General features: G+C 43.5%; 2 protein-coding genes across 10 annotated transcripts in view; one reads left to right on the top strand and one right to left on the bottom strand.

Moving 5' to 3' along the window:
- Positions 1-2875, bottom strand: part of TUBG1 (tubulin gamma 1) — a 56257-nt gene extending 53382 nt beyond the window's left edge. The window contains exon 1 of one of the 2 annotated variants that reach the window (XM_029573304.1): positions 2664-2875. In XM_029573304.1, the coding sequence (XP_029429164.1) occupies positions 2664-2712 (49 nt within the window). In that variant the 5' untranslated portion in view covers positions 2713-2875. The remainder of the gene's footprint in view (positions 1-2663) is intronic. The other variant, XM_029573303.1, reaches the window with a different exon arrangement.
- Positions 2876-2918: 43 nt separating this feature from the next.
- Positions 2919-23410, top strand: part of RETREG3 (reticulophagy regulator family member 3) — a 44160-nt gene continuing 23668 nt past the window's right edge. For 2 of the 8 annotated variants that reach the window (XM_029573300.1, XM_029573295.1), the window contains exons 1-2: positions 3026-3259; positions 3479-3783. In XM_029573300.1, the coding sequence (XP_029429160.1) occupies positions 3557-3783 (227 nt within the window). In that variant the 5' untranslated portion in view covers positions 3026-3259; positions 3479-3556. Of the gene's footprint in view, positions 3260-3478; positions 3786-23410 lie in introns of those variants that run through there. The other 6 variants (XM_029573302.1, XM_029573301.1, XM_029573299.1 and 3 more) reach the window with 5 other exon arrangements.

Here is a 23410-nt window from a genome sequence, read left to right as displayed (position 1 = left end):
TTAGGAAAAAGATATCAGCATCATTGTGGACAATACTCTGAAATCTGTGGCTCAATATGTGGTGGCAGTCAAAAAAAGCAAACAATGTTAGGAATTATTAGGAAAGGAATGGAGAATAAAACAGAAAAGGTTATATCATCTCTGTACCGCTCCATAGTAAGACTATACAATTCTGGTCACTGCATACCCCTTCCCCCCAAAAAAAATGATATAGCTGAACTGGAAAAAAAGATCTATTAGTGATAAGTGACAGTTTTGTGGAAGTTATTTCGATGGAGCACACAAAGGGTTAATTTAGCTCCTTATGAGAGAGAAATACAGTTATGTTGATTCATAGTTATAGGATGCAGCTTTGTGTTTGAGCTCACTGAGGGGCCAATGCAATACAGTGTGCTCACATGAGCGCACTGTTTAACCCGCTATCAGACGCGGGTTAAATAGGCGCTAATTTATTTATTTATTTTATTTTATTTATTGTTTTTGTTATACCGAGTTTCATGATAGGCATCACATCATCCCGGTTTACAAATAACAAGGAGTGTAAAGCATAACGTAACGTAAAAAACAATATTTTCAATAAGAACCTTGAACTTTAAATACAGTGAATCAGAAAAAGGGAGAGGGAAAGTTACAAAAAACAAGGAAAATAAACTTGGGATGGAAGGGGAGAAATTGAACAGCACAATATTTACATTTCAGCCTATTGATACATTAGAATAGCAAGTGAAAAAATAAGACTATGAAACGGTACATAGGTAATCAAATGAATAAATAAGACACAGCTAATCCACCCCCTAATGCAATAACGGGCCGATACAGTAAAGTCCGCGGGAGAGCGGACGAACGCCCGCTCTCCCGGTGCACGCGATTCACTATGCAAATTAGGCGGCACGGTAGAAACGGGGAAAAGGAGGCGCTAGGGACACTAGCGCGTCCCTAGTGCCTCCTTTTTGACAGGAGCGGCGGCTGTCAGCGGGTTTGACAGCCGACGCTCAATTTTGCCGGCATCGGTTCTCGAGCCCGCTGACAGCTACGGGCTTGGAAACCGGACGCAGGCAAAATTGAGTGTCCGGTTTTCGGCCCGACAGCTGCGGGCCGAATTCAAATTTTTTTTTTTTACTCTTCGGGACCTCAATATCGCTATGATATTAAGTCGGAGGGTGCACAGAAAAGCAGTTTTTACTGCTTTTCTGTGCACTTTCCCGGTGCCGGAAGAAATTAGCGCCCACCTTTGGGTGGGCGCTAATTTCTGAAAATAAAATGTGCGGCTTGGCTGCACATTTTACTTAGTGAATCGCGCGTGCATACCTAATAGGGCCCTCAACATGCATTTACATGTTGAGGGCGCTATTAGGTGCCGCGGGTTGGACGCGCGTTTTCCTCCCCTTACTGAATAAGGGGTAAGGGAAAACGCGCGTCCAGGGCAGGCTAATAGTGCTGATACAGTACAGTGCGCTCCGTTGGAGCGCACTGTACTGTATCAGCATGTAAGGGAATTAGCGCCTATTTAACATACGTTCGATGCAGAGTGAATGAGTTAGCGCTTATCATATGCAAATGCATGTGAATGAGCTTATTACTCATTCACTCCGGATTCAAAAAAATAAATGAGCGCACCTAGAAGTACAGAAAAGCAGAAAACAGCTTTTCTGTACTTCGATCAAAAAAAAAAATAAAAAATACTGACAGACCAGAGAGTTCTAAGTTTATCGGCGTCTGCTTTCATTACTGGCAGACGGCCGGTTTTGAAAACCGACACAGAGTTTACCAGCGTCAGTTTCATACCTGGCAGCCGCCGTGGGGGTCGCTTTAACAAGGAGGCGCTAAAGTCATGCAAGCGACCCTAGCGCCTCATTGCTAGCACGCCCCCCTTGCGGGCACCATGCTTTCCGTGGAAAATATTTCATCAGCTCCTGAGAAAAACTGGGTGGCAGCATTCCCTTCCTCCTAGTCTGATAAGAAGCAGCCTGAAAACAAGGATACTGACAGAGAAATACAAGATGGAGGCATTACCTAGTCAGAGAATAAGATCACCACTTAGATGTGAAAGCAAACAAGCTTGCAAATAGAGAATTAAAGTCTGGTCCTTGGTGCTCAGCAACTTTGGGAAAGTCACTTCACTTTCCATGCATCAGGTACAAACTTAGAGGCCCATGCAATACCGTGCACAGTGGCTTATACACAGTTTGACACACGTCTGTAACCTCCAATGCAATAGGGGATTAGCGTGTCCAAAACCTGAGTCCAAATCACTGCTCAACTAATAGCGCTCATCACATATAAATTCCATGTAGATGAGGCTATTAACTAATCCCTGCGATGCCAAAAGAATTCCTACACGGCCAAGGTGCCCATTGCAACGCAGCAAATTTTACGCCAGCCTGGGGCTAGCATAAAAAAAATATACCACATTCAAAGGCACATTGAAAAAAAAAATCATTTCTGTGATTCCCCTAATAGAATCATAGTGATACTAAGTAGGAGGAACCAAATAAAGCAGCATATGTATGTTATTATTGGTGACGTTGGACAGGTGTCATAGTGTGCACTGTATTCTATATAAACGAAGCCCTGGTCCTGAGAGTGTTACAATGACCGCACCCCACCTTGGAGTCCTCGCCGCCCACCCCCTTCGCCCCAGACACAGGAACTGAACAACTTACTCTGGTTGCCGCACTGGCCCAGCTGCAGGGTGATAATTTCGCGAGGCATGACCCCAAAGAGGCTCTCACAATCTCAACCACTCTCCCCTCCTGAAGCACTGAGCAACACAAATAAAAAAAAACAAAACAAAACAAACCAACGTCCCGCTCACTGAAGGCGCTCAATTTTCTACGCTCCTCAGAGCACGCGTACTAACCACACGCTGCCAACCGCCCCAAGACCCGTATGCGTTCCAAGCCTCGTTCTGACTCCTTGCGCCAGCCATCCAGTTGTGACGACACCAAAAAGTGGGAGGAGGGAAAGACTAAAAGGGGTCGAGGGGAATCAGTGCCTGAGACGGTAAAAGCCATGCCCTGCTTTCCCGAACGAGGGTAGTACCGCTATGATTGGTTTTCTGGTAACCGGCGCTCATAGATACCGCAAGTTTTAACGTGCGGGAGCTAAGGCGCATGCGCAGAGCTGGAAAGGGGGCGGGGACCAACCTGCGCTGTACGCTGGCAAGGAGGTTGTGAAGCTGGAAGGGGAGGTTCACTTTCTCTCCTGGATTTTTTGTTTTTTTAACTAAGCGCTGTAAGTGATAAATAAGACATAAACGGTAAGGAAGCGATATGAAGGTGATCTCGGGGTTGTGGCTATTAAAACGTCCGTGCTGTTGCAGTATCTCATTGGGTCGGTTCTGTAAACGCAATCGATGTTCAGGAATCCGTGATGGTTTGCCTGTGTCGCTTTTTTGTGTGTTTGTGGGGGATTTTTTTTTTTTACCATTTAATTTATTTTTTTTACTTCCCCCTCCCCTCATGCGCAATGATGTCAGCGGGCCCAGATGACGTCAGTGGCCATAGGTTGAGTGAAGTAGCACTTGTATGCCTGTCGCCGGCCGAGGAGGAGGAAGATGGCGCTGTCGAGGAAGCCTGAAGAAGGTGCCGTGGGGCTGCGGGCCCGGCCGCCCGGTTCACCGACCCCCGGTGAACGCGAAGAGCGGGCTCGAGCCTTGAGGATCTACCTGCTGAAAACGCTGGATGGCTGGGAGCCGCTGCTGGGCTACATGCAGGCGGTGCTGGTGTGGGAGAGGCCGCTACACAGCGCCTTGTTCTGCCTGACCCTCAACGCTGCCTTCTGGTGAGAGATTCGAGCCTAAAAGGCAACTTACTCCTCGCTTACTTCCATTTCTTTCATCTCTGGTATTATTCTTGGGTCTCCTTTCTTTTTTGTGACTTGGATTGGCCCCTGTTGGAAACAGGATACTGGGATGGATGGACCCAGTATGGCATATCTTATGTTCTTACGTACTCTTCTCCCCTCCCGGTTGATTCCAGCACCCCCTACTCTTACACACACAGCTGACAGGTGCCTAAAGAAGAGATCCAAATTGACATGACTTTGGCGAGATTTATTTATTTTTAATACATACGGGCCTGTAAACACACTAAGTCTGTGTTTAGGGAAGCAAGCTGGCTGAAGATTTGCTGCCTTTCATCTGTGCAGAATCTTATTCAGTAGAGAATAGCTCTCTGTTTCCTGATCCAGTCCCTCCCCCTCCAAGTAGCGTGCAGGAAACAGGCGAGTCTGCAGCAAAGAAAAGGGGGGTCATTTTGGGGAGGCTAGAAGAGACCGAGCAGAGGTCATCATTGGAGGGGTGGGAAGAGAGACTGGGAGATGAGGTGGGTTGGTTGGGGGGGGGGGGGGTATGTCTGTGTATGAAAGATAGAGGAACAAGAGTAGGGGGCAGTGTTTGTGTGTATGAAAGAGAAGGGATTGGTGCCAAGTATGTGTATGTCATATTGGGTGGGAGGTTAGAGAAGGGATGCAAGGAGGAGCAGGTCCTGAGTTTAGTAGGGACTCCTCCCTCCTCACATCTCCACCCACTGCAATTCATATTCTTCCTCCCTTGATCTTGAATTCTCTCTCCCAGATCCTAGAACCTCCCTTCCTTCTCACTTCTCCATTCATCCTAGATCCTGGAACCTACTCCCTAACTCTTCCTTCAGTCTTTCCTCAAATCAAGAACTTCCCTCTCTCTCTCCCTCCCTCCTCTTCCCAAGCCAAGATTTCTAATCTCCCCCCTATATCCCATCCTCCCCATCACACTAGTTTTTTCCTTCTCACTCCTTTCTTCTCCTCACCCCATTCCTGAATCTCTTCCCTTCCTCTCCCCATCCTTAAGGTCTCCTCCCAACTTGAGATCATGGGGTTTTTTTTTATCCAAAAACAATTAAAATAGGGGGATTACTACTTTTAACTGATTAGCCTTGATGCTTGTAATGCAATAGCAACATCACTTTCTGCTTCAGTGGCAGAAAAAGGGGAGTTGGATTCGGATGATAGCCAACATAGAGCCCTGACTTTTAAGGTCTGGAATACTGATATGCAGACACAAAGGATAAATCTACGGCCAATTACAAAAGCAAAGATGCATTCTTGCAGCATTGTTTGAATTATCATGAAGGCTGCTCATCCCATAAAATGTTGCTGGCAGTAATTTTGTTATGGTTTTGTGTATTACTAACCTTAACATGAGGCTTGGGGGTAACCTGCACAAAGTGGTAGTTGCTACCCTCAGCAGAGACATGGGGGTAATTTGCATGGAGCTGCAATTAATACCATAAGAAACTTGCTGGGCAGACTGGATGGACCATTTGGTCTTTTTCTGCCATCATTACTATATTAATTATAGTGTAAAAAACTACTTTTATTTTTATAATGTGAAATAAAAGATGGAGATGTTTGCCAATATGCTTCAGAATTTTTAAACTTATGTCACAGGATCTATCCTTGAGCTGCCACAGGACCTGTGGTCCAACCTCGGGTAAGGGGAAGAGGGGGGTGACAGTACCAACAGTGCTTAGGGGTGCCATAATCCTAAATCAATCATTTAATACATAGTGCTGAACTTTCACTAGGTGGTATCCAGGTTTGGGATTTGTCAGAAGAGGCTGGAGGGGTGGAAGTGGGCCTATGCTAAATTTCATCCAGTGCGGGGTAGTTTCTCCAAATGGGTTTGTTTTGCGTATACCTTCACAGGAATGGACCTCATTTGTAAGCCATAGCATACTGGGGATGATCTCAATCTCTCAAATTTATTGTCAGTGCCCTTCTTGGTACTTGCATTGTACAGAGAGCTTCCTTCTGGAGTTCATAGGTTGTAATCTTAACAAGGTGAACTTGAAAATTATTTTTAATCAGGCCTGTGGCACTCCTTTATAATTAGGAATATTTCTGTATCTTTCTGCCACATTTTCTTTCTCATTTATTTTTTTATTAAGCTCTTATACTGTCGTTCAGACTGGCCATCACAACTATTTCCACGTATAAAATATAAGTAAAACATAAATAACAAATTAGATAATGAGCAGTTGTTCCTAAAATATGGTAAATAAAACAAATAAGATACAATAGACAAAATACAATCATAATAAAGCTTCTTGTGATACTTAAGGATCTTTGCTTTCTCTACACAATCCACAGAATAGTCACTGTTACCTCTATATACAATTTTCTTCTCTTTCACAACAATAACTGTTGTTTGCACATTGATATTCCTGTTGGTAGGAATGTCCCAAATGATCACAACGTCTTCATTCTCTATTTATTTTATTTAAGTGTTTGTAACCCATACCCTTTGGTTTTCAGGATAACCACAATATTTATGCATGACCTTCAAAGTTCGGGGTGGGAAACAGATTTAAACATATATAATAAAGCAAACATTGTTTTGTAGAGAGACATGAAAAATAGCACAATGTTAGGGTTGTGCGCCCAATGTCTGTTTGCATCAGTGTCATAATGTTTACACAGCTTCCTGTAAATAAGCTGTGCTACCTTGTTGTGCCTCTCTGTGTACAGGCCTTCTGACATCAGCACATCACATCCAGGGACAAGAAGTGTAATCATTTCCAGTTCTCTTCCACAGTATCTGCATTTCTCCATTTTACCAGTCTTTTCTAAGCTGGATATGAACCCTCTCATTCATAGTCCACTATCCTGTGCTGCAATTACTAATTTCTCATCCCTAGATCTGAATTCACCTCTCCTCAGCCACTTGTTTGTTTAAATCTTGATCCAAATGGGGTTGCTGAAGTAGCTCTCTGTACATAACGCTTGCACCAATTTTCCTTCCGTGTTTGCTGGTACGATTTTCTTTAAAGAGTTTTTCTTCTCTTGCTTTGCTGATTCTGTAGCTTCTCTACCTTCATGTACTGGTGGATTTGCAGTCATTCCCTTTATTCACTGGAACAACTGGCCTAGTTTAAGGACGTTGGAGATGGTTGCTCGCTTTGTACTTTTGCACTGTTCTAGCATCCATTGATGCCATTAAGAATGCCAGAAGGCCTATTACCATACCTGAATGTAATCTGCTTTGAAGTGCCTAAAAATCAAATCTGCATAGTTGTAATAAATTTCAATAAAACCCATACTACCTTCAGCTCTAGGAATGTACAGTCTTGGCCTGCATTGGTTCTTATAAATTACCTGATGGGTGTGGAGGAGCTTTCTTGGATGTTAAAACAAGTTGTTTTATTAAGTGCAGTCTACAGTTCCAAAACCGTATGATGATTCAGTAATTGCAAACTTGTTAGCTTGTATCTTATTTTGTGCTGTTAAGGTACTCGTCAGTGTTACCTTCACTCTCTCATAGTATTCTTTACTGATCTTATTTCAAAAGCTTATTCTGTATTTTTCACCTTCCTCTCCTCCTAGATATTTATATACATCTTCCTGCTCCAGTTTTTATATTCCATTCTTCGGTCAGAAAGGTGTTTTTCAGTTTTGCTTAATTTTCCTTTAACTCAAATGTTATCCTGATGTCACCCAAGAATCTATTCACCACATGCTAAATGAGCATCACGAGAACTGTAGTGTTTCAAATCAACAGACAGTAAGTGAGAGATCCTCAGTGGAGGATTCTGATATAATTACTTTCTTCCATGTTTTGGCAGGCTCTCTGTTCCTCCAAGATTAAAAAAAAAAAAAGGGGGGGGTTTCTGATCCAGTGTAGAGCATTTGATCTGGTGTGCAGTGAGCGCAGTAGGAGTTGGCGAGATAGGTGGTGGCATATACAGGTGAAAGGCATCCACAGACTGGCAGTCTTAGCTATTGCTGACATTAGGGAAGTTTGAGCTAGTGGAGCCAAATTTAGGTAAAAGGGAAGTTTTGCCAGCTAAGGAAGGTAGAGGTACAGAACTGTGAGGTTTTTTGGTTTTTTTTGTAGGACAGCCAGGGAAAGAGTAGTCTGGAGGATCTGTGAGTGTAGAAAGGGAGAGAGGGCATGTATGTGTGGAGAGGGGAGGAGTGGTGATGTGGAGGGAGTATGTGCATGGGCTGGGGAGGAGGAGTCTGGAGAGTCCGTGTCTGTGTGTTCTATTGGGGGGGGGGGGGGAGGAGAGGATCCTTCAAGGCTAGAGGATGGAAATGAAGAAATAGGGTAAAGTACACGGGGAAGCAGTCACCTTTAACAGGACGGTAACATGGAATAGACTTAGTTTTTGGGTACTTGCCAGGTTCTTATGGCCTGGATTGGCCACTGTTGGAAACAGGATGCTGGGCTTGATGGACCCTTGGTCTGACCCAGTATGGCATTTTCTTATGTTCTTAAGGCTTGAGGGGGTAACCTGCACGGAGCAACTTGCTGGGCATTTGATCTTTTTATTTTTTTTGACACTTAAGTTACTGTGTATGTTTGCATGTGAATTTGGGGATGAGGAGGAGTTTTGAGGGCTTGTGAGTATGGAGGAGGAGTCTGGGTGACGAGTGTCAGTGGAACCGAAAGGAATTGGTGAAGCAGTAGGGTTTTGATGTGCATGGAGGTCTATGGCACAAGGGAATATGTTTTGGAGAGGGAAGTGGGATATCAGTGTCGGGGCAGCAAAATACTGGATCTGACTCCTATTAGATTAATGCACTTATACACTTATACCTGACCGCTCGGACTATCTGAGCACTGTGCACAATGTCACTGCAACATGTCCCACCACTGTCTGAGTGTGTCTGTGTCAGATTAAAGTATCTTTTTTATAGCAATCTCTGGACGGGAGGGGGGGTTCAGTTTCCTTCCTACCAGTTATACTGGAGGGTTTTTCCCCACTGTGTGTCTGAGTGCATTTGGCCCCCTCGATGTTGGATTTCAATAGTATTTTAGTGCCTTTGAGCTTTTGAGTATGCTTCGCACAGCAGAACACCTAGTTTTTATTATCTTAAAAAAAAAGTTCAAAAGTCACATTTTAAGAAGGAAATGGGAATGAAAAAGGAATAGCAGTTTATGGACAACCACAGAATGAATTCTTTTTCTAATGCTAATTCTGCTACTTGAACCAGGAATAACCAACTTCCAAAGTGTTCTTCATGTCTTTAAATGTTAGGAATTTCTTTTAATTTTGACTTCTAGTAACGTGGAAATACTTGTAAAATGTACATGAACTCCTGGTTACTGATTCTCAGCTGTTAGAGTAATTCTCTGCGGGCTTGACTTCCAGTAATTACAGTACATGGCTTCTGACACTAAACAGGTTAGTTCTTAAATTATATTGCCCATATTTTGATTTGATAAGTCATTGAGTAGCTGTAATGAGAGAATTCTGGTCGTTGAATGTTACAGTGCTTTTCATTCATATTCAAATTCATGTATGATCCAGTCACTATCCTGGTAATTGGCTTTATTACTCAAGACACAATGCTTGATGTAAGCTATTATCATTCAGATGCTTCGTGTTCATTTGTAAGGTTTTCCATCAGCTGCTTTTTAAAATTTTGCAATAAAATAAACTTCTTTCCTGGTAGCATTATATTTAAATACACTTTTGTGACAGCTGTGGGAAGAATAATACTGGTTACCATTTATGTGGTACCAAATATTGTGATGCAACTTGTTCTCATGCTGCTACACCTTTTTAACCTTGGAATGAAATGTTACAGGGTAGTTGTGGTGTTTCTTAACCTGTGTCTGGTTGCTCGCAGTGTGCAGGTAATAATTTTCAGTCCAATGTTTGGATAATGAGCACTTTGGGTTATGCTCCCCTGCCAGCAGATGGAGATGGAGTCAGATTTTAAACTGACGTCACCCTACATACACCCCTGCAGTGACCTCAGCCCTTCAGTATTTCTCTGTCTTCAGCTGGTGGATGTACCTCTCCCTATGGGGATTGCTGTACTTCTTGGAAGGAGAAATTCTACATTTAAATTGCAGAGAAAATTGAGCCCCGCTCTCCTGTGGTGATACCTAAAGGTCCCTTCCCCAGCTGAAAATTCCTGAGGTGTGCCTTGGTCCGGTAGCCGGTTTCTGGTGTGGACTTTGCTGCTTAAGCAACTGAAAGGCAGCGGGTGCAGAAAGCAGAGTGTGGCGGTGACAGCCAAAACCCTCTCCCCCCGCAGCCAGAGACCATCTCTGTACTCAGCCGGTAAGTGCTGAGCCCAGATAAATCTTTTTTTTTCCCCCGCCACACACTTATCTCCCCAATTCAGAGATGTTTGGAGGGGTTTGCAGTAAGACTTCCTCCGATCTCCTTGCTCAGCGCGCCGTACCGATGCTGTTCCTGATCTAGTTGGGGTAAGGGGAAGTGGGCTTCAGAGCAAGCTGAGCATCCCCCTGGTGGACTCCGCCCTGCTTTAGGCTTGGTCGGCACACTGTGTGGTATACCGCGGTGGCACTATCTTGCATGCGTCTTTGTGCGTGCCGTATTGCCCTCCACAGAAGGGTTGGTATGCGCAGTACGTTGGGCGCTGCACGCATAACGTTGCACATGTACGTACGCGCTCAACCTACTAAGCACAGAGTCCAGGTAAAGCCACATCCTGCCTAGGCACCCGAAATCTGAATGCACCGTTACCACCACCAATGGCTCTGGCAGCCAAGAAACATAAGCGCCTTTCTCTCTGTGCTGCTTGTCATATTAGGGCTTCACAGTCTGTCCTGGATTTCAACTTATGTCATCACTGTGAAGAAGCCCAGGGAGGGTTGGCCTCCCCAGACTTTGCTAAGCCCACCTACTGCCATTCAGAGGATGGGTTACCCACAGCCTTAATTGGAAGTACCCTGGATCAGAGTACCCTGGGACTGGGTCATCCATGGGAGAGGGAAATTCAGCAGTGTCTACCCCAGTACCTCCTGGGCTAGGCATGGACCCTGCTGCTTTCTCAGGTGGAATTTTTCCAGGGCCTTCAAGCCTTTGTACAGGCACAGTCTTCTACCTCACTTGCCCCTATCTGGACAGAACCTCAGCTGATAAGCCCTCCCTCTCCCAGTCCTATTGGCACACTTTGAGGCATACCCTGCCTCACCAAGGCTATTCCTGGCAGGGACCCGGCGGCATGGACGAAGAGGATACCAATTCCTTGGGAAATTCCCCCTGGCTTAGAACTGCATAGGACCATGTTACGGTTTTTCTATAGAGATGAATTGCCGGCCCTGGTTTCTGAGACCCTGAAGATGCTGGGAGTTCCTGGAGCGAACTCCCATTCTGATTTTCCTATAGAAAGCCTCTTGCTACTTTCCAGTACTGGAAGCCATCCAGGAGTTGATTGACCTGGAATGGGATGCCCCAAAAGCAAATTTTAAAGGGGGACGAGCGTTAGACGCTCTATACTCACTGGATAAGGCAGTGAGAGAGCATTTGCGTTTCCCTAAAGTGGATGTGCTGGTCTGTGTATTCTCTAAGCCAGGGGTCGGGAACCCATGGCTCGCGAGCCAGATATGGCTCTTTTGAGGGCTGCATCTGGCTCGCAGACAAGTGTCGCCACACTTTCCCGCTGACCCAGCTGCTCCCCGGTCCTCCTCCGCCCGGGCGGAACGCGGTAGGACAGCTGGAGTCAGCGGCACCGGCGTGCTCTCTTCTTCCCGCCCCCCCCCCCCCCCCCGCGGCCCGGAAGAGGAAGTGGGGAGTATCGGGTGCGTGCGCGGCAAGAAGAGGCCACGCTAGTGCGCTCGGCATCGGCCCGAAGAAAAGAAGACTGCAGCGCGGCTCGGAGGAAAATGAAGAGGTTCAACCGCGGCCGATGGGACGCCGCCTCCGCGAGGGCGCTAACCTCTTCATTTTCAGCCCTCGCGGAGGCGGCGTCCCATCGGCCGCGGTTGAACCTCTTCATTTTCCTCCGAGCCGCGCTGCAGTCTTCTTTTCTTCGGGCCGATGCCGAGCGCACTAGCGTGGCCTCTTCTTGCCGCGCACGCACCCGATACGCTCCACTTCCTCTTCCGGGCCGCGGGGGGGGGGCCTGTGTGTGTGTGTGTGTGTGTGTGTGAGAGATTGTATGTATGTAAATGATTGAGAGCCTGTACATGTGAAAGAGAGTATGTCTGTGATTGAGAGCCTGCCTGTGAGAGAGAGAGAGCATGAATGTAAGTTTACCATTGGGAACCTGTATGTGTAAGTTTGTGATTGAAAACCTGTTTGTGTGAAAGAGTATGTGTGTATGATTGAGATCCTTTGTGTGTGTTTGAGATCCTGTGTGAGTGAGAGATTGCATGTATGTGAATGATTGAGAGCCTGTATGTCTGTGATTGAGAGCCTGCATGTGAGAGAGAGAGCATGAATGTAAGTTTACCATTGGGAACCTGTATGTGTAAGTTTGTGATTGAAAACCTGTTTGTGTGAAAGAGTATGTGTGTATGATTGAGATCCTTTGTGTGTGAGAGAAATCATGTGTATGTATGATTAAGAGCCTGTGTGTATAAGTAAGAGAGAGATCATGTGTGTCTGTGTCTGATTGAGAGCTGATTTAGGTGAGGGAGCATGTGAGTATGTGATTGAGAGCCTGTGTTTAAATGAGAGAGAGAGACCATGTGTGTCTGTGTGTGATTGAGAGCTGATTTAGGTGAGGGAGCATGTGAGTATGTGATTGAGAGCCTGTGTGTAAATGAGAGAAAGAGAGGACATGTTTGTAAGCATGTGAATGAGAGTCTGTGTGTGTGAGAGAAAAAGACAGCATGTATGTGTGTGTTTGAAAGCCTGCGTGTGTGTGTGGGTAAGCGTGAAAAGATAGACAGCATGTGTGTAAATGTGTAATTAAGAGCCTATATAAGTGAGAGAGAAAAAACATATATGTGAGTACTGAGAGCATGTGTGTATAGGTGTGTCATTGAGAGCCAGTGTGAGAGAGAGCGCTGGTATGTGACTGAGAGAGGAGAAAGTTCCAAGCAAACCACCCCTCCTCCTGCTAATTCAGAACAATCTCAGGACACCTGGATATCAAATGTTCCCAGGTATGCAGAGCAAAAAAATTTTTGTATCCTTATTATTTTTCATTACTGGGTCTTTGTGTCTGCTATTTTGAAATATTTTGTTGGTATCTGGAAATGTTTTATATGAGTTTTTAATTATTGGATATTCCACTCATCAGCTGTTTCAAAATATGTTCTTTTTGTTAGTACAGTTTTACTGCTGATGATTTTATATTTCTTGATTTGTTTTATAAGGATGGGTGATGTTTCTTTTTTCCTTTGTTACACTGCATACAGAGACTCTGGCTTGTTGCAGTTTCCAATTCAGTTTTTTCTGCATGCTTCTTGTTATGAGTTTTGGTCTCTTTATTCTATGTTAGGTGAGGGACAGCACGTGATTCAGGTGAGGTTTCCTGCTGGCGTGTAGTTTCTGTGTAGGACTCTATAGCAGCCTGACTTGGTCCGTTTTCCTAATAGGAGATGTATTGGTGTCTTAAGGCCTGGTGTAATATTTTCAGAGACTTATTGTACTTTAAAAGTGTGATCTTACATAAAATGCACACATTTACTTGTATTTAGTTTTAAACATATTGTATGGCTCTCATGGAATTACATTTTAAAATATGTGGCGTTTATGGCTCTCTCAGCCAAAAAGGTTCCTGACCCCTGCTCTAAGCGAACAACTTTCCCAGTGGAGGGTGGAGCGGCCTTAAAGGATGGAGTCCATCCTTAAAACAGGCCTTTGACGCAGTAGCAATGTCCTTACAGGTTGCTTCTTCTTGTGCCCTGGTAGCTCATTTGTGCCTACTCCTCTCTCAGAAGGTGGATGACTCAGTGAATTCCAGAGCGGTTATGGAACCCGCTGCCGCCTTTTAACTGACACAGGCTCGTTTCTAGTCCATACTTCGGCCAGAGGAGTGGCTTCAGTGGTGGCAGCCAGAGGACCGCTATGGCTGCGGAATTGGTCAGCAGACACAACCTCCAAGGCAAATCTTATAAAAATGCCCTTTAAAGGATCACTCCTCTTCAGAAGCAAATTGGAAAAGCTGGCCAGAAAATGGGGAAAATCTCCAGTTCCTCGGCTACCAGAAGATAAGAGAAAGCAGTCACAGTGCCCCTCACCTATGAGGGGTCGATACTGAAACTCAACATTTGAGGTCTTGGTCCTTTGGCGGGCGCAGTACTTTCGTAGTTGACAGCCCAAGAGAGGGGCAGGCTCGGGTTCAGGTTCGGGATGTACGTAGGGTGACGTCAGCTTTGAAATATGTCTCCATCTGCTGGCAGGGGAGCATAACCCATTGGTCCTGAATCCATCTGTCTACACTAAGGAAAACAAAATTATCAGGTAAGTAATTTCTTCAATTTGTTTTTTAGTTTGAAAATAAAGCAATCCAGCTGTTAAAAGTGAATGCTATGATGTTAATGCAGGTGGTACTATTAAAATCCTTGTAGGCAAAAATGTGAATTTTTTTTTTAAATGACTTAACATGCTGTGTACTTTGCTGTTTCTAAGTAATATTTTTGAGGTATCTTATGCCTGGTGTCACATGTTTAGATGTTATGCTTAAATTAGAGGCTCTTTATCCAGTCTAATGAAGAGGTTAACAGGCTAAAGTTCGCCAAGAATGCGTATAGCATTAAAATACATCATAAGACCTCCTCAGAAGGAGTTGGTAACATTTTTATCTGATTCAATTTGGCTATGAGAGCATATATCAAAATATTTCCAGTTGATGGCTGTGCCACATGGTTGGTTTGTTTTTTGGTTTTTTTTTTCCTTTTGGTCAAGGCCAAAAATAGGTGTCTTGAAATCTTGCAGTTACACTAGGCAGAAAGAGTAAGAAATAGTCTTGGGCCTTGATATTTCCCAGGAAAAACAATATTATAAAAAATAAAATATTTGAGGAAAGTATTACAGAAAACAGGGGAGGGAGAACATTTCACCAGCTATTTTTGGATATGTCTGGAAGCACTGCAATACCCATATAGGAATAATGACAAAACCAAGTATTTGCATGGAGTGGAAAAGTAGCCTAGTGCTTAGAGCAGTAGGCTGGGAAGCCAAGATTCAAATACTACTAAGTAGCAAAGTGTTTTAGCTAACTTTTTTTTTGTTTGTTTTTACCTGTTTAGTAAATTTAATCTTTTTCTGTTCACTGTTCCTTCTTTTGGTTAATAAATTCAATAGTTTGCTCTGCCTTTTCAGGATTGGCTCCTTTTTACTCCTCTTGTTGGATTTTGCTATGGGTTCAGGCTGCAGCTGGCTAAAAAATGTAAGCCTTGGGCTTGTGAGGGTTGTAATGCAATTGGTTTTTTTTTTGTGTGTGTGTGTAGATAGGAATAGTTGTGAGCTAAAAATGGTGCCTGTGAATGAAGAACAAAAGATGAAACATAATATTGCTCCTTTCTTCCAAGCACAAGCAGAAATACTCTGATTATGAAGAAATCTGAGCTGAAAGCAGTGACACAAAACTTAACATGCTCAAAATCCAGATAGTATCTGCCTTTGAAGTCCTGCATGAGGTCTTCTCTACTGCTTCAGGAAGAAGGTTTGGTAATTCGTGCAGGTGTAGAGGGACCTTTCCTGGAAAAGAAAATCTCCAGATGCATCTGTTAGCAAATTACAGGCCTGTATCTAATCTTGCTGCCTTGTCCAAGATTATAGAAGAAATTGATTTTGATCAGCTGAATGATTTTTCTCACCAAGACTAATGTTCTCCACCCATCTCAGTGTTTCAAAAAGGCCATTGCACGGAGTCAGTCTTATTTGCTTTATGTAATGATGTCCGGTTTCAGGTGGGAAGGGTACTCTTATTGTTGGGCATGATTGTAGCCTTCAACACAGTTGACCATGGTCTACATCTTAAGTGTTTTAGAAAACAATTGGCCTTGCTGACTCATTTCTGAATATTTATCTGAATACTTATTTCATGTCGACCGGGGTCATGAGTTGTCTGATTCTCTAACTCTTATCTGATGTTCCACAAGGTTCGATACTATCCTCCCTACTTTTTAATATTTTCCCTTGCCCCTCTTGTAACTGTAATCCAGAACTGTGGCATCTCTAAGGGAGTGATGAGAATTACAATGCTAAATTGGATGGATGGGTAAACTAGATAGGCCTTACAGTATTTTTCGGCTGTCGTGTTTCTCTGTTTCTAATCTCAAATTCAATATCTGTTTTTAGATCATATATTGAAAGTTAATCAGCCAGATCGGAAGCCTTATGGATCTTCCATCAGTCCTGTACACAACCTTTAGTTCCTGACATGCTTCACACTCCTAGCCCCCTACTGAATATTGTGTTGTTAGATTCTAAGCTATCTATTGTCTCATGGTTCAGGTGTAGTCAAAAAATAATTTTCTTTTTCAGAGATATCGGCCAATTGTTTCAGTTTATAGATTCCTCTGATTTAAAATTGTTGATCCATACCTTTTTTTGTTTTTTCAAGGATAGACTGTTACAACTTATTCTAAAATTTGGAAAGCAATAAAAACTTGTCTCTCTTTACCAGGCTTTTGAGGATAGAAGCTGACGTCCTAGTACCCATTTTACATCTATCAGCCAGGCCCACACTTAGCTGTTTGTTCCCTCTCCTTGGGTGTTTGTTCCCTGCTGATTTATTGACCATGTACTTTTTATGTAGGGCTATAATCAGTTTTATGTACATGGTTGTTTATCTTTCCTTTTTTTACAGTTTTATATTCCATATCTTGCCATGTGTTCAGTGCGGATTCCATGGGATACAATCATAACAAATAACAAAACAATGTAATAATATTCATCCATTTAAGAAGCAGAATTAAAAGCCATGCTAAAACAATGTCTTTACCTTCTTCCTAAAAAGCTTGATATCTTTTCCTGCTCTAAGTCCAACTGGTAAAGCATTCCAAACCAAACTCTAGCTCATGTACTTTGCAATCTGTATTTGCTAGCTGCTGACATTTCTAATAAGTAGGTCCCTGAAGATCCTAAGATGAGCCGGTTCGTACCAGCATAGCAGTTTACTTCTTTGTGTATTATCACAATCATTCTAAAGTGGGACCTCCATTTCCCAGGCAGACAATATAATATATGCAAAACTGGGGTAGTATGATCATAAAGGTTAACTCCGCTAATCAACCTGGCTGCAGCGTGTTGAACCAGCTGCACTGCTCAAAGCATGGTCATTGGCAGCCCAACAAGCAAGTTACCCAGTCCTAAAGCCTAATCAGGGCAGGGGAAAGAGCACCTAAATGCTGTCGGCATCTTCAACGTAAAGAGACATTTTTACCAGAGGTTGAACATAGACTCTGTCAATTTAGAATCCAAACATAAGCCTAGATTCCAAATTTTGGTCAATAAAGGCAGCACCCGATTATCATATACAATGCTCATAACATCTCGCGGTGAGCGTTTCCCAACCCACAGTATTAGTGGGCTGGGAAATATTTAGTTTTCTGAATATTAAAAGAAAAAAGACCATTATTGGCCAACCAGCCAATTTTGGCAAGGCAATCTGTTACCAACTGTGGAGGTACAGGGCTTCAGTGCAAGGAATATATAGCTAGATATCATCATCTGTGTAAATATTGTTTACTTTATTTTGAATCTGTAACCATTTATGCATGGTGCAATTTTATGTGTCGCCACGTGGATGGCTTTTTACAGGTGATACAGAAAGTTTAATAAATAATAATTCTAAAGTTCTGCATGGATGTGAGGCAGTCCTTGATGGGGAGGATGAGACTAGAAACATTTTTCTTTAGGTTGGAACTGAGATTTCTTTAGTATATGAAGTGTGTGTTCTTAGCAATGTGCATAGTACTGCCTGCATGAACTGGTGACACTTTTTTCTACAAAAAAAAAAAAATCTTAGACAAACATTAAAAATGGTGGGAGTTAATCTCTGCAGCGTTTTTGTTACTGACAAATGCAGGTGGTGTGATTTCCTCTTATTTCTAATGTAATTATAGATTTTGGGAAATCATTGACTGCTTTAGAAGGACACTAAGACATTCTGCTCCTAGAACCTTTCATAGGCTGGTCCTGTTTCTCTATGTGAATTAAGAGTGAGGAGAAGGGATCCGCTGCTGTTGGCCCTTGACTGCATTTCACATCCAGTCTGTCTTGTAGGTCTGCTATGTATTCAGACAGGGAGGAAGGCGCGCATTCCCAATCCCCACCTCCTAGTCCAATTTGGAAATGATTCTTAGTTTTTGATTTAAAAAAAAAAAAAATCTTATTCTAGGTCTAGGAGCTGTCTGCATCAGGTGCAGGATTTTAAAAATATCAAAATGTACAGTTTAAAAGCTATGCTGAAAAATGTTGGTATGAAATGCAGTTTCTATAAAATACAAGTTAATCAGGCAGTTTTACATTTGTTCATTTTTTTTGTTGTTGTTTTTAGCTATTTGTTGGCCCGAGGTATTTCATTAAGATCTTCCTTTGCTTGTTCCAAACATCAGCTGTAGTGTGAAATGCTCTAAGTCAGAGGCTGAAGTTATCCTCGGCCCAAAGGAAACAAGCCATAGGGCTTGGCTTTCCCTGACCCCACCCTACCACAGTGTCTGCTAACTATTGTGGCTATCCTGAAAATCAGACTGGTTTTCAGGATTTGTATTTGCATACTTTATGCAGGCTAAATTGATTGCATATTCATTAGATGCTTAAAAACCAGACTAGTTAGGTATGCGTGCAAATCTGGATAAGGAAACTCTGAACTGAACAATCCATCTGAAAATAATCTGGTAGAAAAGTGTTTATTCCTGAATCCTTTCTACTTTAATTTGAGTTGTTGCAGAGCTTCTTGTTAGGACATGGGGAAGGTGTCATCTACTTGGGATGGTAGAGAACCAAATCAAAAGCTGACTTGGATAAGGTGTAACAGCCTTCAGTCAAAGGTCAGTGGCTGTCAGTGGCATATATCCCTGCAGCATGGACAGGAATAGCTGGGCAGGCTGGATGGACAAACTTGATTTTCTGCCATTTGTCTACTGTGTATGTACTGGTTGGTTTTAGGCTCACCCAATAGCAAAGGAAGCAGTGTACTGAAAGCAACAGCCATTGTATTGCGAGAGATGTGAACTTGTTTCAGTGTGCCAGTTCTCCCCATGTACAAGTGCAGGAGAAGGAAGAGGGTCAGTATGGTACGTGCAGCTGGCTCAGTTACCTTGGTGCTGCATGTGCTTGCCAGAACTGCACCATTGCTGCTATTCCCAGAGCTCCGTGCATGCTCTCCCTGTCTGACTCAGCTTGGGGATCGGACAGAGGATGGAAGAACTCAAAGGGGAAGCTCAGGAGGGGAAAGATGAGGTATTGTGAGCACTGTGTGCAGAATAAAAGTGGAGCCAGGCTTTTCATGCCCTGCTTCTTACCTTACTCCCAGGGCTTATGGCTATAGCTAGGAAGAGGAAGCATGCATGATGATCCATGTTCTCAGAATGGAGCTTGTACATGCTTTGATTGCTGCAAGGTGCTGAGAGCAGAGCACAGGTGCTGGCCTGGATCTGAGTATCAGGCAGTGGTGACTTTTCCATGGCATACCTGCTCAGGCCCGAAGGCATACCAGTGTGCCATGGTGCCCTGCTTGGGGAAATCCTGACCTAGATGGCAGGCTCTGGCCCCTCTCTGGGCTTGCAAAGAGGCTTACGGCCGAATGTTTAAACGGCCATGCGCGCATTTTCAAAGGGGCCCAGCCAAGCGCATAACTCCTGTTACGCGCAGAAGTGCCGGTCCCAAGGAAAGGGGAGGGACAGGGCTGGAGGCATCTGGTGCAGCGGCCATTTGCCACTGTGCCAGGGAAGCACGCGCCGGCAGTCAGCGAGCGCAGGCAAGTTGCTTCTGCTCCAACAGAGCAGTAAGCAAAAAAAGAAAAGGTGGGCAAAAGGGTTTAGAGGGTGGGGAGGAGAGGGGAAGAGGGATTATGGGTAGGGAAGCTCCCTCCCGGTCTGTTCCTTAATTGGAGCAGACTGGGAGAGGCCCGATCTTGTCGCTGCATGTACTTTTCTAAAATTAGGCCCCCTTGTGCGTGCCACATGCGCATGCGGCCCACGGATTTTATAACATGCGCGCATACATGGACCGGTGCGCGCACCTTTTTAAAATCTACCCCTTAGTTCTTAGCTTCTTGTGTGTAATGGTCCTGCCTTCCACTATTTATCAGCTGCTTAGCTGAGGAAAAGTGGAGGGCTGAAAGCGTGGGCTGACACTGGGTGTGATCTGTTTCAACAGCTGAAACAGGAATGCTGGTGTCTGAACATGAAGCCTCGTATTGTGGGTGGGAGCCAGTTGTTTAGCAGTTGTGGAAGCTAGGAATGCTTGGTTCATTTGTCGAGGCTTGAATTCAGGCTGATGGAAGAACCCTATTAGAACTGGAAGCTTGTGTTACTGAGGTAAACGCTGAGCCTATGCCTACAAAGCTGCTAATAACAGTTAATTGATAAGTATAGTCTTGCTGTTTTAAATTGAGCCTTGCCCTTTAGCTGGCTCAACGTCGTCGCAGTGAGGTAGGATCCGGGGCTGCCACTGCTGTCGTCCTCATGCTGCTGATGCAGTTTTTCAGCTCTGCCCCTTCCTGTCTCCGGCTCTGCACTTGTTATCGGTTAATCATAACTTCACTGTATAAAACCAAAAGTAATGTAACCATAGAAGCTGTACTGGACTACGTACATAAGGAGGGATAGGTTGATGACATGGAGGCGCTACACTAGTTAAAACACGGACTACTGTGATGTGTACAATAGCCTAATTTTGAGTGTTCTTCCTCAAGTTTTTTCATTTTAATTTGAAAGAATATACAGGTCACACAATTTCTAAGTGATTATAGATAATTTATGTTGATGCAATTCTGCCAGGCTAGATGAGCTCCAGCGACAGCTGAGCTGCTGCTTCCACTTCTGCCTCATACTGCTGTACAAGATCCCTTCGGGTTTGGGTTCTGGCTTCATTTCAGCTCCACCCCTTCCAGTCTCCTGCTCAGCACTTGTTAATTGTTGATCATTATTTCAGTTTAAACTTTTTTTTTTTTTTTTTTTTTTTTAAACTTACATCCCTGGTTTTAAAGAAATCTTCTGATCCATGTCCAACATAATACTTCAACGGTAATGGCATTAAACCCCTCTGCACAAGGTGTTTCATTACTTCTGAGTAGTTCCTTGGGAATAGCCATGTCAGCAGAAGGGTCCTGTGTGATATCATACACTGGTAGCTGCTTGGTCTGTGCTGGAAATGGCCTAGCTGGCATCCTACCCTGCATACATGGCTCACTTGGACACTGGTGTGCATGATGTCATCCTTGACTATCTCCCCCCCCCCCCCCCCCCCCCCCCCAAAAAAAAAAAAAGCATGGCTGCTGCCATCCAACTTCTGAGACTGGAAAATTGGTCATCCAAATGGCAGATGAAATTTAATGTGGATAAGTGCAAGGTGATGCATATAGGGAAAAATAACCCATGCTATAGTTACATGATGTTTGGTTTCATATCAGGAGCTACCACCCAGGAAAGATCTAGGCGTCATAGTGGATAACACATTGAAATCGTGGGTTCGGTGTGCTCTGGTAATCAAAAAAGCAAACAATGTTTAGGAATTATTAGGAAGGGAATGGTTAATAAAATGGAAAATGTCATAATGCCTCTGTATCGCTCCATGGTGAGACCGCACCTTGAATACTGTGTACAATTCTGGTCACCGCATCTCAAAAAAGATATAGTTGCAATGGAGAAGGTACAGAGAAGGGCAACCAAAATGATAAGGGGATTGGAACAGCTCCCCTATGAGGAAAGACTAAAGAGGTTAGGACTTTTCAGCTTGGAGAAGAGGCAGCTGAGGGGGGATATGATAGAGATGTTTAAAATCATGAGAGGTCTAGAATGGGTAGATGTGAATCGGTTATTTACTCTTTCGGATAGTAGAAAGACTAGGGGGCACATTTAAAGTTAGCATGGGGCACATTTAAAACTAATCGGAGAAAGTTCTTCACTCAACGCACAATTAAACTCTGGAATTTGTTGCCAGAGGATGTGGTTAGTGCAGTTAGTGTAGCTGGGTTTAAAAAAAGGTTTGGATAAGTTCTTGGAGGAGAAGTCCATTACCTGCTATTAATTAAGTTGACTTAGTAATAACAGTGGCTATTTTCTAGCAACAGTACCATGGAATAGACTTAGTTTTTGGGTACTTGCCAGGTTCTTATGGCCTGGATTGGCCACAGTTGGAAACAGGATGCTGGGCTTGATGGACCCTTGGTCTGACTCAGCATGGCAATTTCTTATGTATGTTTCATGATTTTAAAAAGAATGAAAAGTAAGTTTTGGTATGTTAAATTGGTAATTTGTGTGACAAATTCTGATTACCCATTGGAATCACTGTGTATGCGGTTAGTAGAGCTTTATTTAAATGAAAGCCTATAATTTATTTTTTTTGTACTATCTCTTGCTTGTATGGCAGATGCATTATGGCCTTTTAGATGAATGCTACTGAGGTGATGTAGTTATCTAGTGTGTTTTTTCTTTTTACTTTTTACTTCAATAAAAGTAAACCACTAATGTGCTTCCATACTCAAGATCCTGCTGCTTTTACTTTCCTCAGCCGAGTGTGCGTGTAAATAAATGGATAAGCAATTACTGTAGTGACTAGAAGGAAATCCTTCAGCAATTATTTTGAATCTTAGAGCCCTGCCACTGCTTCTAATTCTGTATCCCTGGAGAGTAAGCCTCAGATACTCTTTATCTTGAGCTTGACCTACCTTTTATTAGCAGAACAGTGCTGCCTCTGGCCCACCTCCCCGAAGCTTGGTTTTGGAATTTTGTTAGCAAAAACCATTAGGATCCAAGATAACAAAAGGAGCCTATATGAGGAGAAAAGGCTCCTATGCCAGGAGTATTTGTAGGCACAAGATGAAGGACCTTGCTCAGTACAGTGGCTCCCAAATCTGGACAACATTGAATATTCTGGAGAGATTTGCATGCATGTGGTCAAACGATTGATTACGTTGGCATGTTTTGGTTGCTCTGATAGCTAGGCTTGTTTGTTAATACTTAGTAGATTTGGACACTAATTTAAAATTTGGCAGTTGGCTCCCATCCTCAGAAGGTCGATTGGACAGTATCGCATAACTAGACCCCCATATCTAGATACATAGGGACTCTGGTTCGACTTTCTACTTCATCACTTGCTGTATAATGGGAAGCTTGGGGTTTAAAGCAGCACCATGAGCAAACGAGACATTAAATAATTCAGTTGCCAGTCACAATAAAAGCATTGTGATCCTTTTTTACATTTGTTCCTTACGAGAGTGATTTTTTTTTTCAATTGTTTGTTTCAAGGCCACATCTATTTAACTGCAGCTGCCACGTGTAAATCGGGTAATACTGTGTGATCCTCCTCTGCGCCTCGTGAAAATATCCCACTGATAAACTGACATTTATGAATACGGCAGAAGCTCCCATGAACAGATTCTGGGGCCGAGACGCATAACTTCATGATCTGCACGCCTTTAGTTTAAGAAGGAAAGAGGCTTAAAACCTAAAAAGTAACACACATTAGAAGAAGAAAGGAAAGCAGACCTAGAAGTAAGGCCCAAGCAAGGGCAGCTAATGTTTGAGTAGTGCTGCTGCACT

The sequence above is a fragment of the Rhinatrema bivittatum genome, chromosome 12 (assembly GCF_901001135.1).
Source record: "Rhinatrema bivittatum chromosome 12, aRhiBiv1.1, whole genome shotgun sequence".
Lineage (NCBI taxonomy): Eukaryota > Metazoa > Chordata > Amphibia > Gymnophiona > Rhinatrematidae > Rhinatrema > Rhinatrema bivittatum.
Note: the sequence above shows the minus strand (reverse complement) of the source record. Positions and strands in the feature narration are given on the sequence as shown.